The sequence below is a fragment of the Anomaloglossus baeobatrachus genome, chromosome 2 (assembly GCF_048569485.1).
Source record: "Anomaloglossus baeobatrachus isolate aAnoBae1 chromosome 2, aAnoBae1.hap1, whole genome shotgun sequence".
Taxonomy (NCBI): Eukaryota; Metazoa; Chordata; class Amphibia; order Anura; family Aromobatidae; genus Anomaloglossus; species Anomaloglossus baeobatrachus.
The window spans coordinates 661,071,852-661,089,443 of record NC_134354.1 but is presented as its reverse complement, the minus strand read 5'-3'; the positions used below and the strand labels follow the sequence as shown (position 1 = coordinate 661,089,443).

The 17,592-nt window shown below is 42.1% G+C and overlaps 1 protein-coding gene across 1 annotated transcript in view; it reads right to left on the bottom strand.

Moving 5' to 3' along the window:
• Positions 1-3,116: 3,116 nt before the first annotated feature.
• The window catches only part of LOC142290504 (inhibin beta C chain-like), a 32,145-nt gene continuing 17,669 nt past the window's right edge, over positions 3,117-17,592 (bottom strand). Inside the window, exon 2 of the mRNA XM_075334467.1 lies at positions 3,117-3,853. Within this exon, the coding sequence (XP_075190582.1) occupies positions 3,117-3,853 (737 nt within the window). The remainder of the gene's footprint in view (positions 3,854-17,592) is intronic.

Below are 17,592 nucleotides of genomic sequence, written 5' to 3'. Positions count from 1 at the left end.
CTCCTACTGCTGCCCGTTTTCTCTTGAAGAATCAAGACAAAAAGGGGCAATACACTGGTCCATAGAGTTTCATTGATCCAAATAAACATCGGTTTTAAAAACAGATTGTCTTCGGTCAGTAAGACTCAGAGCATGTCCTATTTTCATTCCTTTTGCAGATCAGACTCGGCCATGGGTCACCTGAAGACATACAGTGTACTTCAGAGATCAATCTAAGTTTCATCCATTTTTTATCTGATACATTGGTAATTTAAAAAAGCAACAAAAAAAAGAAATAAATATCATTACTTACAGTAAAGATGGGGCTGCAGTTGTACAATGCCCAGGCCAAAAACTACTACTCTAGCAGGATACAGCTAAACCCCCACTAAGTGGAGGCATCACAGGTGCAGGAGGAGCAAATCACACACACACTTCCAAAAAATGGAGGGGCAATTGCTGGATGGTAAAACTGCACACTGATGGATTGCATAGAGCACTATTAACACATGCAGATGCACAGTCACAAGCCCGCAGCCTATTAGGTGATGCCCATACTATTAGATCCGGCGGGCTGCCAAGCTGTACCCCATCTGTGCACCATACAGGGACAGGAAGTCTAATATGCAAGGCCTAACAAAAAGGGGCCTGGCTGTATCCTGTACAAAAAAATATGAGCTTACATACAATGTACAGTGTGTCCACCGCCATTAACTTGAGAACGGCGGCAGCTATAGGCATAAAAGTGGTGTCTAGGTATAGTAAAGTATCCATGCATGGATGCATGCTACGCATGGATACTTGATATGATATGAAACCCATGACCCCCCAAAACATTGAATGCTGGTCACGCATATGGCACTCATTTAACTTTGATGGTTTAAGTGGCCACCGTCAGCTGCAATGCACCGTCAGCTGCAATGCACCGTCAGCTGCAATGCATACTGTATCTTGCTGCACGTTGTGCAATATGGTAGCTGACACGTTTGCACAAGCATCTGTGATATGTCGTCATAGGTCCTGCAATGTTGGTGGAGGTGTTGCATACAGTGGCTGTTTGATGTGACCTCACAGAAAGAAGTCCAATGGGGTCAGGTCAGGTGAGCGTGGAGGCCACACCACGCAGCCACCATACCTAATGACTTGTAGGAAGGTCTCCATGAGGTACCGCTTCACGTCTGCAGCCTTGTGAGTTTTACACGTTCTAATCATAGCATTTCTGTATGCAAGGTGTCGAATCGTATTGAATTGATGATGCCCTACAACTTTGTAATTCACTTTTTTTCTCTATCTCGTTCCGTTTGCAAGATAAAAATGCTAACTCCATTGTTTTCCCCCAGGTGGCGCTATAGGTGGTTTCATTGCGTAGCGCATGGATACTTTACTATACCTAGACACCACTTCTATGCCTATAGCTGCCGCCGTTCTCAAGTTAATGGCGGTGGACAGGATATGGGTGTACACACTGTATGTAGATACATTGGTAAGAGTAAATTGATAAGTAAGGGTATATGCCCACAATCAGGACCCACTGCATCCTGCACGTGGCGGGTCCCGAGCAGGCCACGAGGCTCTTCCGCAGTACACCACAGCTGCCTGTACCCACGATCCAGTCTCAAGCAAATGAGTTCTCTCTCTCCTGTTCTCCCTGTGGAGGATGTTTGCAACTCCGCAGCAAACAATTGATATGCTTGCAGCTTGGAAAGCCACACCACAGATCAGTTTACGCTGCGAACAGTGAATGCACAGTGGGCATGGGATTTCTAGAAATCCCATCCACTGTGCTTGTACTGTGCATCACAACATTTTGGACTCAGCTGAAGCATGCTGCACCCAGAACACTATGAACACTGATCGTGGGCACACACCCTAAAGGGTACTTTGCACACTATGACATCGCATGGCTGATGCTGCGATGCCAAGCGCGATAGTCCCCGCCCCCGTCGCAGCAGCGATATCTTGTGATTGCTGCCGTAGCGAACATGATCGCTACGGAAGCTTCACATGCACTTACCTGCCCTGCGACGTTGCTCTGGCCGGCGAACCTCCTCCTTCCTAAGGGGGCGGGTCGTGCGGTGTCACAGCGACGTCACACAGCAGGCGGCCAATAGGAGCGGAGGGGCGGAGATGAACGGGATGTAAACATCCCACCCATCTGCTTCCTTCCGCATTGCAGCCGGGACGCAGGTAAGGTGATGTTCCTCGCTCCTACAGCTTCACACACAGCGATGTGTGCTGCCGCAGGAACAAGGAACAACATTGTACCATCGCTGCTGCGAAATTATGGAAATGCCGGACCCTACACCGATCATACGATAACGACGCTTTTGCACTCGTTAATCGTATGTAAAAGGATTCACATACTGCGATATCGACAGCGATGCCGGATGTGCGTCACTTTCGATTTCATCCCACCGACATCGCACCTGCGATGTCGTAGTGTGCAAAGTACCCCTTAGAGTTTGGACAGTACCTTCTTGAGAAAAAAAAAACTGAAGAGAAAAAAAATGTAAGAAACTAGGATGATAGGATGAATCTGAAAACAAAAACAAGCCATTTCTCTTAAAAGGATCTATGAATATAGCTTAACAGAGATTGTCGACCACAGTACTCATCTATCATCATCAGTCACTGAATGGAATGGTAGTGCGCATGTGTGACCTTTGATTCATCCAAACTCAAAAATGAGCTAATGTGGGTTTTCCAGTAATGGGGTTCTCCAGCAGTCATACATATATACTGTTGGTCGGTGATGTTTTTCATGGGCTAACCCCCTATAATATATGACTAATACATAGGGTTTGTTCACGGTTTGTAATTATGGAGACAAATAAACCCTTTAATCTCATTGACATGTTTCTCTTATTGGCAGTTCGTAACATTGTGAAGAGCTTCAACTACTGAATTTTTGCTAGTTGCAATGAAGGAAGGTAATAATGACACCTACAAGCTCTTTATTTTCCCTCTGTTTGTACTTTTATTTACGGTTTTCCTCTCTGTATAAGCCATTCATATTGCTTCTCTAAACAAATAGGAGGAAACAGAGACTGAATAAGGTTTTAAATAATTTAGAAAAAGTTTATGATATGAGTAACACAAGTGAAAGCTGAATAGCAGGAGAATGTACTCTACACGCGTTAAGTGCAACCGCAGCTTTCCACAATCATATCGGGAATGTCTGACTTGACAATGGTGTTGTTGATATCAAAGTAAAGAAAAGAAAGAGGCCTTCGCTTGGTTGGAACGCAACACAAACTGAGATTAGAATATGCGTTGTTTGCTTTGATAAGGCTGAAAATAGCCGTATGACTTGATGCTGAAATTCCAGGTGCTCTCGCCAGGTGAACCGGACATCGTCCTTCACAGAGATTCATAAAATAACCAGTTGGGCTAATTATCCAGTCATTCCAGCCAATATCTTTAAAAGCAATGTAAAACTTCTTCAGACAACATATTTGCATGTCACCAATGCACTCTGTGACATGCCTCCGAATTCGGGGGTCCTCCTGTTTGTTGTGAACTTTTAAAGCCAAAAATGGACGATGGACTTGGCTAATATTATCCATTTTAATTGGATTCTGACAGTCCAGGCACATCAGTTCTAGATATATATTTTCTGTTCCCTCGTTTAGGGCTTTTCCAGAAAACATCTGTAAAGGAACCATATACCAGCCACCACTCACAGCTTTAGCCTGGACCGTGTCTTCTATTGAATAGGTTTTAGGCATAAATTTACCAGTCACTGATAGGGTTATCTTGTTGCGGAATGCCGTTTTTAGATACAACCATAAATGTGCCTGATGGATCTCCTCTCGCTTTTCTTTATCAGTAGATAGATGAAAGTGAAGAACACTTCTCACGCCATTTGAGTTTTCTGCATATAAAATAAGGGGCAAACACTGGTTAGCCAATCTTAATAAAGAATGTTGTGTACAATTCCCCTACACAATTTGTTCCCTTTCTTTATGCTGGGCTGAATGTAATTAAGCTAAGATTCTGGGACAAAATATTTTCTTACAAACAGTATTTTGCATATATATTAGCAAATATTATTAATAGATTATATGTACAAACATCTATATTTTAACATTAATAAATGCCAGAATGGTAGTTTGTTTAAAAGAACTGAGAGTCCTTAGTGGTTGATACCTTTTAATGGCTAACTGAAAAGATGGTAATAATAGCAAGCTTTCCAGACTACTCAGGTCTCTTCATCAGGCATGGTATAACACAAAATCGTTGGAACTTGCTGTGCTGTCTAGGGGACTCTCATAACTTCAGATTTTGTGTTATACTGAGCCTGATGAAGAGACCTGAGTAGTCTCGAAAGCTTGCTATTATTACCATCTTTTCAGTTAGCCATTAAAAGGTATCAACTACCGAGGACTCTCAGTTGTTTTAAACAAACTCTTTTTATCTCTACTGGCTAACACGGTACGAAGATATATTTTACCTGTATCAGAATTCAATAGAAAAGTTTACCAAACTTCGATGTATAAATGTATGTACCATTTATTCTGTACTTATCTGACTATAAGGGCTCGTGCACAAGACCGTATTTTCAATCCGAGTGAATTCTGTTAAGTAAACAGATTACACTCAGACCGATGTTATTCCATGGGGCAGTGAAGATTAATGTTTTTTTCATTGACGAATTTGGTTTGTGAAAAAAATTACAGTATTATCGATTGCCTCTGAGAATCAAATGGCACCTGCCCATTCAAGTCTATGGGTCCATGGAAAAAAATCGGGCTACACTTGGATGACAGACATGACTGTCATAGTGGAGAAACGTTTTTTTTTCTCTCCACATCCTAGAAAAACTGATCCCACTCTGATCAGTCAGATTACCATAATTCAACTGTATTTCTTGGACGGAGAGAGAGCCCTGAGACTGTTTACATGCGGCATTAAGTGAAAATTAGCTACATTGTGCCGAATTAGCCTTTTTCCCTCTGCGGTGTTGTGTGACTTTTTAAGTATTACAAGGTTTGAGGTGTGAATGGGGAGCAGGGGTGTTACATTTGTTGTTTATCGCTCACACAGTCACTCACACTGGTCACTGGAAGTTCAACATTGCACCTCATGGCAAAGAATTCTCTAAGGATCTGAAAAAAAGAACAGTTGCTTTACATAAAGATGGCCTTTGCTTTAAGTAGATTGCCAACACCCCAAAAGTGAGCTTCAACATGGTGGCAAGACCATACAGCGGTTTAACCCCTTTATTATTATTAATTATTTATGTCCTATGACGTATCGGTAAGTCAGAGGACATATGTGTCACTTTAATGCAGGCTCACGCAGCAAGTCTGCATTTTTTCCTGCATATGTCAGCTCATCTGATCAGCTGACATGAACAGCTAACAGACACGGCTAGATCTCCGATCTACTCGCACTTGTTAACTAGTTAAATCCCACTGTTGATCTCAGACAGTGAGATTTAACGCACTTTGGGGAGGAGCGTGTCATCCCCGCCCCCATCAGCAGCGACGTGACGTAATCACGGGGTGCCAATGGGTTGTCATGACAGCCGGGGGTTATCTGATCACCCCTATCACTATCATTACGCAGTTCCTGTGAACACCGGAATTCACAGACCAGCATTGCTCTACAACAGAAGTACAGCAGAAGTGATCAGACTATATCAGCTTCAAGTCCCCTAAGGGCACTAATCAAAACAAGAAAAAGTGTAAAATAAAAGTTTTAAAAAAAATCTGAAAAAATGAAAAAGAACACAAAAGTTCAAATCACCCCCCTTTCGCCCCATTGAAAATAACACTATTAAAAAAAGAAAATGGCACATATTTGGTATCTCAACATTCAGAAATGCCTGATCTATCAAAACAGAAAATAAATTAATCTGATTGGTAAAGGGCATAACGAGAAATAAAATTGAAATGCCTGAGTTACGTTAATGCAATAAGAGGCAATTAAAACAACCAAATATGGTATAATTAAAAACATCGGCTCAGGATGCAAAAAATAAGCCATAACACAGCCCCAGATTCCTAAAAAAGAGAACACTATGGGTCTCGGAAAATTGAAACAAAAGCACAATTTTTTTTATTTATATATTATTTTTTTTTTTTATTTTTTTTTTTACAAATTTCAGAATTTTTTTCACCACCTAAATAAAAAAAATTATATTCATGTTTGGTATTTACAAACTCTCACTGACCTGGGAAATCATAATGTAAGGTCAGTTGTACCATATAGTGAACATGGTAAATAAAAAGCAAAAAAAAAATTGTAAAATTGGAATTTGTTTTGCAATTTCACCGAATTGCAAAAAATGAGCCCACATATTGCGATATTGACAAAAAAATAAACATGTTATGCCCCTTGGAAGAAGTGGAGGAAAAAATAGAAAATTGCCGGAGGGTAAAGGAGTTAACAAGACAGGTTCCACTCAGAACAGGCCTCACCATGGTTGGTTAAAGTACACGTGCTCAGCATCATATCTAGAGGTTGTCTTTATTAAATAAATGTATGAGTGCTGCCAGCATTACTGTAGAGGTAAAGGGGTGGGGGTCAGCATGTCAGGTCTCAGACCACACACTGCACATACACTGCATCAAATTGGTCTGCATGGCTGTCGTCCCAGAAGGAAGCATCTTCTAAAGATGATGCACAAGAAAGCCCACAAACAATTTGTTGAAGACAAGCAGACTAAAGGGGGGTTTACATGCTACGATATCGCTAGCGATATCGTTAGCGAGCGTACCCGCCACCGTCGTTTGTACATCACGGGTAAATCGCTGCCCGTGACGCACAATATCGCTTATACCCGACACACATACTTACCTTCCTAGCGACGTTGCTGTGGTCGGCGAACAACCTCTATGTTAAGGGGGAGGTTCGTGCACCGTCACAGCGACGTCACACAGCGGCCGACCAATAGAAGCGGAGGGGCGGAGACCAGCCGCATTAACGACACACCCACCTCATTGCCAGAGGACGCAGTTAAGCTGTTGTTCGTCGTTCCCGGGGTGTCACACGTAGCGATGTGTGCTGCCTCAGGAACGACGAACAACCTATGTCCACAATGACCAACGAGATTTTGAAAATGAACGACGTGTCAACAGACAACGATTAGGTGAGTATTTTTGATCGTTAACACTCGCTCAGAGCTGTTATACGCAACGACGTCGCAAACAACGCCGGATGTGCGTCACGTATTCCGCGACCCCGACGACATATCGTTAGACATGTCGTTGCGTGTAAAGCCCCCCTTAGAACATGGATTACTGGAACCATATCCTGAGGTGTTATGGTACTAAGATAAACTGTTTTGGTTGAAATGGTTATTATGTGTTTGTGGAGGCTGTCAGTTGAGGAGTACAAAGACAAGTTTATCTTGCCTAAAGTCAAGCATGGTGGGAGGAATGTCATTGTTTGGGGCAGCAATAGTGCTGCCAGCTGTGGGGAGCTACAGTTCATTGAGTGAATCATGAATGCTAACATGTACTGTATCATACTGAAGCAGAGCATGATCCCCTCCCTCAGAAAAGTGGGCCGCAGGGCAGGATCCCAATATGATAACAACCCCAAACACACCTCCAACATGACCACTGCATTGCTAAAGAAACTGAGGGTAAATGTGCTGGATTGGCCAAGCATGTCTGCAGACCTAAATCCATATTAAGCATTTGTGGGGCATCCTCAAACAGAAGGTGGAGGAGCACAAGGTCTCTAACATCCCCCAGCTCCATGATGTCGTCATGGAAGATGAAAGAGGATTCCAGTGGCTCATGTGAAGCTCTAGTGCCCAAGAGCGTTAAGGCAGTGCTTGAAACTAATGGTAGCCACACAAAATATTGACACTTTGGGCACAATTTAGCCATTTTCACTTAGGAGTGTACTCTTTTTTCTTGCCAGCAGTTTAGACATTAATGGCTGTGTGTTCAGTTATTTTGAGGGCACACCAAGATTGCACTGTTATACAAGCTGTACACTGACTACTTTACAATCTTCACATGGTAACAAAGTGTCAAATCTTGAGTGTTGTCCCATGAAAAGATGTAATAAAATATTTACAAAAATGGGAAGGGTGTACTCACTTTATTTATTTACTGTACATGCAAACCAACCCACTAAAATTTGGATTTACCAACTCCATCATATGTGAGAGCTGTAGCTAATCATAGCTTAGTTGGGCTTAGTTGTTCTGCCAAAGTAGATGGCACAAGTCACAGAGCCCAGCGACTGGCGGCGAATGTTCGCAAGATTGGACAGATGAAAGATACTGTGAATGAGGGATCACACTACACAGTCTGTGGTCTGTAACTATGGAGACATATAGATATTCACAGGAACTGCACACATAAAACAGTATCATATATTATATAACATGTATTTGGTTAATAACAAAAAATAATTGTAAATATATCATACCTTATCAGCTTTCCAGGGCATCTAGTTAAAGTAAAGTTGTTATGGGATTTATCCTGTCCACAATACAGGCAGCATGAATTGAGGCTGGCTGCGAGATTGCAGCCAAATATGTAACAACGCTGCACCATTTCAGAGCAATAATGTTTGAGAAGCTGGCAGGGCACATAGGGAGTGACCACCTCATTTGGTACAGCACTCAGTCAGCTTTTCCAGCTTCCACTTGATTGACATATCTCTCCCTATGTAGCCACACCGGAGACAGCTGTCACTGGAACTAAAGCAGAGAGAAGGTGGCATGGGGTCGCACAGGACAAGTCTCTCCCAATACTCCATTGTCAGCCTTTCAAGCTATTTTGCCTCTAAAATGCTATAGAGAAAGCCATTCCTGGCTGCAATCACGCAGCCAGGCTCTGATTTATGCTGCTATAACGCTGACAGGTTCCATTTAATTCACTTCACTAAAGAAAGAATATTGGGATTTTACTGGAGTCTTTAAAGGCATGTTCATACTTACCCCGGGGGGAAAATAAGTATTTGATACATTGATGATTTTGCAAGTTTTCCTACCTACAAAGAATGGAGAGGTCTGTAATTTTTATTGTAGGTAACAAGACAGAAGCCCCCCAAAAAATCCAGAAAATAAGATTGTATGATTTTTAAATAATTTGCATTTTATTGCATGACATAAGTATTTGATACAATAGAAAAACAGAACGTAATAATTAATACAGAAACCTTTGTTTGCAATTACAGAGTTCAGACATTTCCTACCGTTCTTGACCTAGTTTGCCCACACTGCAGCAGGGATTTTTGCCCAGTCCTCCATACAGATCTCCTCCAGATCTTTCAAGTTTCGGGGCTGTCACTGGGCAACATTGAGTTTCAGTTCCCTACAAAGATTTTCTATTGGGTTCAGGTCTGGAGACTGGCTAGGCCACTCCAGGACCTTGAAATGCTTCTTACGAAGCCACTCCTTAGTTGCTCTGGCTGTGTGTTTTGGGTAATTGTCATGCTGGAAGACCAAGCCACGACCCATCTTCAATGCTCTTACTGAGGGAAGGAGGTTGTTGGTCAGAATCTCACGATACATGACCCCATCCATCTTCCCTTCAGTGCGGAGCAGTCGTCCTGTCCTCTTTGCAGAAAAACATCCCCAAAGTATGATGTTTCCACCCCATCCTTTACAATTGGGATGGTGTTCTTGGGGTTGTAATCATCCTTCTTCTTCCTCCAAACAACAGCAAGAGGAGTTGATACCAAAAAGTTCAATTTTGGTCTCATCGGACCACTTGACCTTCTGCCATGCCTCCTCTGGATCATTGAAATGGTCACTGCTGAATTTCTAACAGGCCTGGACATGTGCTGGTGTTTTCAGGGGGACCTTGTGTGACTTGCAGGACTTTAATCCATGATGGCGTAGTTTGTTACTAAAGGTAATCTTTGAGACTGTGATCTCAGCTCTCTGGACCAGGTCTTCCCTTGCAGTTCTGGGCCGATTTCTGACCTTTTTCAGAATCATCCTTATCCCACAAGACAAGATCTTGCATGCAGCCTCAGACTGAGTCAGATTGACATTCATCTTGTTTTTCTTCCATTTTCGAATAATTGTACCAACAGTTGTTGCCTTCTCACTAAGCTGCTTGCCTATTGTCCTGTAGCCCATCTCAGCCTTGTGCAGGTCTACAATTTTGTTAATGGTGTCCTTACACAATTCTTTTGCCTTGGTGGAGAGGTTGGATTGTGATTGATTGAGTGTGTGGTCAGGTGTTTTTCATACATGTAACAAGTTCAAATAGGTGCCTTTATTACAGGTAATGAGTGCAGAGTAAGAGGGCTTCTGGAGAGCCAGAATTGTTGCTGGTTGGTAAGAGATCAAATACTTATTTCATCCAATAAAATGCAAATTATTTGAAAATCATACAGTGTGATTTCCTGGATTATTGGGGACGGGAAGGATTCTGCGATGTGCAGTATCTATAGAATTTAAAACTAAAGTCATAGTCCTTTGTCTAAAGAACTTACTATTTTGTGGGGTCATTATAGCGATAAATTACTATCAATTGCTATATTGAGCTGTGTATATTTATTACAGCTAATGCCATACTATGTAATGCCGTACTTTGTAACTGTAATGGTGGCCAAATAATTATGATTGGTATCACTAAAGTAATTTTGAATCTATATTACAAGTGTTGCATCAAAGTTCAGTCTGAAACTTCAGGTAGTGGATGCTGTTTGTTTCTAGTGATACAATGTATCTAACGCACTCAGAAAAAGCTGCTAATGGTGAAACGTGCATCAGGGACCAGTGTCTAACTTTCCAATCCAGGGAAAAACACTAAAGGTCAATGGCGATGAGAAGTTCTGTGCTGTAAAATGCTCGCAGTAAGAACTAGGGGGCTGCAAAATGAAGCAAAATGAGGGTAAGAGCAGGCCATTCATGCATACAATTTTTTCCAAGGGTTTACCGGAAGATAACACAGCAGTTGGACTGATTTCTGGTCCTACTCATTAAACTTCATGAATATTCACTGTACCCCCTACCCACCCTTTGTGCCAGCATTTATGATTGGTTAAAGACGGCTATATATACCCCCCCCCCCCACTCCCTGTGTCAGCGTCTGTAATTGGTTGCGGACCAGTTTGCTATATGGTAGTGTAAAAAGAAAAAAAAATGGAGGGGGTTACGGCCCTATTTTTGATAACCAGCACAGGTAAAACAGACCTTATGGGCTGCATCCGCCAATGGTCTGTTTTACTGTGGCTAATTATCAAAAATAGAGGGCATCTCATGTCGGTTTTTTTTTTAATTATTTAGATAAGTCATTTTCAAAATGGCGTGAGGTCCCCCCTATGTTTTATAATAAGCCACGGTAAAGCAGACAGCTGGGGGTTGGTATTATCTGGATGGGAAAAGCAATTGGACTCTCCCAGTCATTAGTGGCTAGCAGCCACCCCAAAATTTTCAAATCCGTTAAGCGTTGCCAATTCTGGCGCTTTACGAGGCTCATCCCAATTGGTCTGGTGCGGTGGCAATTGGGGTAATATATAGGGTTGATGATAGCTGTGATTTGTCAAAAATCACAGCTGCCATCAAGCCCTAATTAAGTGTCTATGAGATCCCAATTACTAACCATGTAAGGGAAAAGAAATAAATACATACACAGAAAAATCTTTTATTTGAAATAGAAACCACACACACCTTTTTTCACCCTTTTTAACCCCAAAACATCCTTACAGGTCTGAATTAATTCACACAATGTTCCACAATGATCCTCAACTGCTACATCCTGATGCTGCTGTGACAAAAAATGTTACCTGTCACTACAGCCTCCAAGACAAACTGAGTGCAACAGGGGAGCACTCGGCTTTTAGAAGCGGTAACGTCAGTGAGCTCACTGAAGTTCACAGCTGGAGACCCCCACAATACCATTTGTCACCGCCGGTGTCCCGCTGCCAGATTGCTGTACTGCCTGATTGCAGGACGCAGTGGCATAGCAGTCTGTCAATCCAGCAGTGAGTTCAGCTGAGGTCACAGCTGAAGTTTCCCATGTTACCTTCTATGAACTTAGGTGAACTCATTGACGGACTGTTGGATTGCGGGACATGGTGGCAGAGCAGTCTGGCAATCTGTCAGTCAGGTCACTAGAGTTCACAGTTAGGACATCCATGAACTCAGTTGAACTGATTGCTGGACAGCTGTGCCGCTGTGTCCCTCAATCTGACAGTCCGGCAATCTGGCAATGAGTTTACAGTGGTAAGCTGAGGAGTAGAGATGAGCGAACCAGCCGCAGTTCGGCTCGAGCTCGGTTCGCCGAACCGAGGTCCCGTTCGAGTTCGGTTCGGCGAACGTTCGACGAACCGAACTCGAACCAATAGGAAAGAATGGGAGGCAATCACAAACACATAAAAACGCATTATAAATGTACACATACAGTTAATAAACATTGCCATAACACTTACCGGTGCCCGCGATGCGTCCTGCACTCTGTCTCCTGTCACTATTCCTTCCGATGATCGCTGCGTCCTCCCGATAACCAGCACTGACAGGACCTTCCGTGACGTCGTCAAAATAGCCATGTGACCAGTCACGTGGCTATTATCTCATTGGATACAGACTGGTCACATGGCTTTGACGTCATGTCCTGTCCTAGGTCCTGTCATTGCACTCTCCGGTACACGGTGCACATTTGTGTATCGCCGTGTACTAGCGACATGCTCTAGCACACGGTCGACTCCCCGTTCCGTTAGGGACCGATTGACACAGCCGGTCATTAACGGAGATCACCATTGCCATAGCAACGCAGTTAGCGGTGACGTCACCGCTAACCGCGGCTCCGGGAATCACATGATCGGAGCACCGTTGCTATGGTAACGCGTCTGTCAGCGTTACCGCTGTTACCGCTAACAGCCAGCAGCACTGATCTCTCACGGAGTGAAGGCTGCACGCTGCTTCCCGCCTTCAAGCCTTCAAGCAGCGCCTTCCCCCATGCAGCAGTGATGGAGCAGAGCTGCATTTGTTGAACGAGAAAGACAGAAGACCATGGATCGTGGAGGGCTGACAGTGAGTAATAAACATGGAGTCCCTAATGTGTCTGTGTATTTATTTCTATTAAAGTATTTTTTCTCTGTGTGGTGTCTTTTTTTTAACCCTTTATTGGAGATTCTTAATGGCCGGGTCAAACGTGCCTGACATTAAGAATCTCTGGCTTAATACTAGCTAGTAAAACAAAGCTAGTATTAACTCATTATTACCCAGCAAGCCACCCGGCTTCAGGGCTGTTGGAAGAGTTGGATACAGCGCCAGATGATGGCGCTTCTATGAAAGCGCCATTTTCTGGGGCGGCTGCGGACTGCAATTCGCAGCAGAGGCGCCCAGAAAGCTCGGGCTAACCTGTGCTGCGGATTCCAATCCCCAGCTGCCTAGTTGTACCTGGCTGGACACAAAAATGGGGCGAAGCCCACGTCATTTCTTTTTTAATTATTTAATGAAATAAGTGAAATAATTAACAAAAGCGGGCTTCCCTATATTTTTGGTTCCCAGCCGGGTACAAATAGGCAACTGAGGGTTGGAGGCAGCCCGTGGCTGCCTGCTGTACCTGGCTAGCATATAAAAATATGGCGAAGCCCACGTCATTTTTTTGGTGGGCAAAAAACGTCTGCATACAGTCCTGGATGGAAAATGGTTGAAGGGTTTCACCAGCACAAAACTCCAGGCATTTTATTCTTTAAAATAAAAATTCCTTTATTTTCTTATCATTAAAAAGTCCATGCTATAGTGGTCAAGCCCATGTCAGAGAGGACGCGTTTCGAACATCCAGTTCTTATTCAGTCTCTAAACCATCTAGTCACAGAACTGTTTAAAAAGGGCTGAACCCAAACATGTGATCAAATGCAAGGAGAGAGCAAGACAATTACAAAAACATTAACCCCTTAAGTTATATCACTCCATATAATGCTTATAACACTTATATGCATACATAGTATTTAAGCCAGATTAATATGCAAACATTAATTCATTTCTTTTATTTAGACCTTTAGGAAATCTTGTGCCCATTAAAAACATCCATTTTATTTCTCTCTGAAAGAGGATGTCTTTCAAATTTCCACCTCTTCTAGGTAGTTTAATTTTTTCAATGGCATTGACTTTCATGCCTTTCAAATCACCTGCATGTGCGTCGCGAAAATGTTGAGACACTCCTGATAATTTTCTTGTGGTGGCATTATTCACATCATAAATGTGTTCAGATATCCTCTTTCTGAGAGAACGACAAGTACTGCCTATATATTGTAACTGACAAATAGTACAAGATATTAAATAAACCACATGGTCTGAACCGCAGTTTATGAGTGACATTATTTTATACGTTTTTTTATCAGTAAATGAAGAAAAATCCTTCACATTTAACATATAACCGCATAGTCCACACGATCTGTGGCCACATTTGAAAGAGCCTGTGCTAGGTAACCAATTGCCGGTATTTTTTTCTTTTTTAGTGGAACCGCACCTATTCATGTGATCACTAGGTGATAACATGGATCCCAATGTAATGTTCCTTTTTGAAACAAATTTAACTCCATTTTTTAAGATTTGATATAATGTGTCATCTGTAGATAAAATGGGTAAATAAAAATTGAGGATTTTATATTTTATATCAATAATAATGCCCATAATCTTTTTTTCACTTTTTTTCATGATGTATCAAAAATCAATTTTTTGGATATACAATTCCATGGGAAGGGTGATAATGGAGAAATTAATTGCAGTCTTTACAGAAAACCTATATCAGGCAACTCGCTATTACATGCGGGAAGTTGCCATCCAAAGCATGTTATAGATAACATCCCTAGAGGTGAATATGTCCGTGCCAGGAGATGTTGCAACACCCAAAATGGTTTTGAGGTAGAATGCAGCACTATTGAAAAAAGGTTTTTGGCAAGAGGGTATAAAATGACAAATCTCCAGAAAGCCAAAACCAAGGCAACTAAAGTGAGTAGGTCACAATATTTGGACATGAATAAAACCAGAGACAGTCCCCAGAAAGAATTGTCAGTTGTTTTTTCAACAACATACAGTAAGAATTATTATGATGTAATTAAAATTATTAAAAAATATTTACCCATTTTATCTACAGATGACACATTATATCAAATCTTAAAAAATTGAGTTAAATTTGTTTCAAAAAGGAACATTACATTGGGATCCATGTTATCACCTAGTGATCACATGAATAGGTGCGGTTCCACTAAAAAAGAAAAAAATACCGGCAATTGGTTACCTAGCACAGGCTCTTTCAAATGTGGCCACAGATCGTGTGGACTATGCGGTTATATGTTAAATGTGAAGGATTTTTCTTCATTTACTGATAAAAAAACGTATAAAATAATGTCACTCATAAACTGCGGTTCAGACCATGTGGTTTATTTAATATCGTGTACTATTTGTCAGTTACAATATATAGGCAGCACTTGTCGTTCTCTCAGAAAGAGGATATCTGAACACATTTATGATGTGAATAATGCCACCACAAGAAAATTATCAGGAGTGTCTCAACATTTTCGCGACGCACATGCAGGTGATTTGAAAGGCATGAAAGTCAATGCCATTGAAAAAATCAAACTACCTAGAAGAGGTGGAAATTTGAAAGACATCCTCTTTCAGAGAGAAATAAAATGGATGTTTTTAATGGGCACAAGATTTCCTAAAGGTCTAAATAAAAGAAATGAATTAATGTTTGCATATTAATCTGGCTTAAATACTATGTATGCATATAAGTGTTATAAGCATTATATGGAGTGATATAACTTAAGGGGTTAATGTTTTTGTAATTGTCTTGCTCTCTCCTTGCATTTGATCACATGTTTGGGTTCAGCCCTTTTTAAACAGTTCTGTGACTAGATGGTTTAGAGACTGAATAAGAACTGGATGTTCGAAACGCGTCCTCTCTGACATGGGCTTGACCACCATAGCATGGACTTTTTAATGATAAGAAAATAAAGGAATTTTTATTTTAAAGAATAAAATGCCTGGAGTTTTGTGCTGGTGAAACCCTTCAACCATTTTCAATGCACATGGACTGGCTCTCCAAACCTCTTCTCCGTGCACAGCCCAGGATTACTGGCTTCCATTGCACAGGTGAGCTGGGCAAAAAACCTTTTTCCATTATTAGTCCTGGATGGAGTATGCTGAGCCTTATAGTTCTGCAGCTGCTGTCTGCTCTTCTCCATACAGACAGACAGCAGCTGCAGAACTACAAGGCTCAGCATACTCCATCCAGGATGTATGCAGGAGTTTTTTGCCCCCTGAAAAAATTATGTGGGCTTCGCCATATTTTTGTATGCTAGCCAGGTACAGCAGGCATGTACGGCTGCCCCCAACCCCCAGTTGCCTATTTGTACCCGGCTGGGAACCAAAAATAAAGGGAAGCCCTTTTTTTATTATTTCATGAATTTCATGAAATAATTAGAAAACAAATGACGTAGGCTTCGCCCCATTTTTGTGTCCAGCCAGGTACAACTAGGCAGCTGGGGATTGGAATCCGCAGCACAGGTTGGCCTGAGCTTTCTGGGCCCCACTGCTGCGAATTGCAGTCTGCAGCCGCCTCAGAAAATGGCACTTTCATAGAAGCGCCATCTTCTGGCGCTGTATCCAACTCTTCCAGCACCTGCCTGCTATACCTGGCTAGCTTACAAAAATATGGCGAAGCTCAAGTTTTTTGGCAAAAAAAATAAAAAATGCTTCCCTGGATTTTCCATTGCCAGTGAAGGTAACACCAAGCAGTGGGGGTTAGCAGCCAGTAGCTGCTTGGATTACCCTTAGCTAGCAATACAAAAAATGCAGCGGGAGTCCATATATATTTTTTGTTAATTATTTATTTAAATAACTAAAAACAAAATGGGCTTCCCTGTATTTTGATTGCTGGACATCACAGTGCTGTAAAAATAAATCTTTAAAAAAAATGACGTAGCGCTCCGCGGTATTTTTGATTCTCAGCGCAGATAAAGCAGACAGCTATGGGTTGCCACCCCCATCTGCCTGCCGTTACCTTGGTTGGCAATCAAAATACAGGGAAGCCCATTAATTTTTTCTATTTAAAAAATAGTTAAAAAAAAAATGACGTTGGTTCCCCCCATTTTTGATAGCCAGCTAGGGTAAAGCAGACGGCTGTAGCCTGAAAACCACAGCTGGCAGCTTTACCGTGGTTGGGGATCCAATGTGGAGGTCCCCCCAGGCTCTTTTTTTATAATTATTTTATAAATATTAATAATTACACAAAAAAAGTAGGGTCCCCCCCAAATTGGATCACCAGCCAAGGTAAAGCGGACAGCTGTGGTCTGGTATTCTCAGGGTGGGAAGGTCCATAGTTATTGGGCCTTCACAGCCTAAAAATAGCAGGCCGCAGGCACCCCAGACGTGGCGCATCCACTAGATGCGCCAATCCTGGCGCTTCACCCCAGCTCATCCCGTGCCCTGGTGCAGTGGCATACGGGGTAATAAATCGGGTTGCTACTAGCTGTAAAGTCACCTGAGATCAATCCCAGCAGTTTGTGATGTCATGGCGTCTATTAGATACCCAACATCATAAACTGTCAGTACTAACAAAAAAAATCGACAAAAGAAATTTATTTGAAAAATCAGTCCCCAAAACATTCCCTCTTTCACCAATTTATTGTAAGAAAAAAAATAAAGGGGTCCCACGACGACTCTGGACCGTCTAG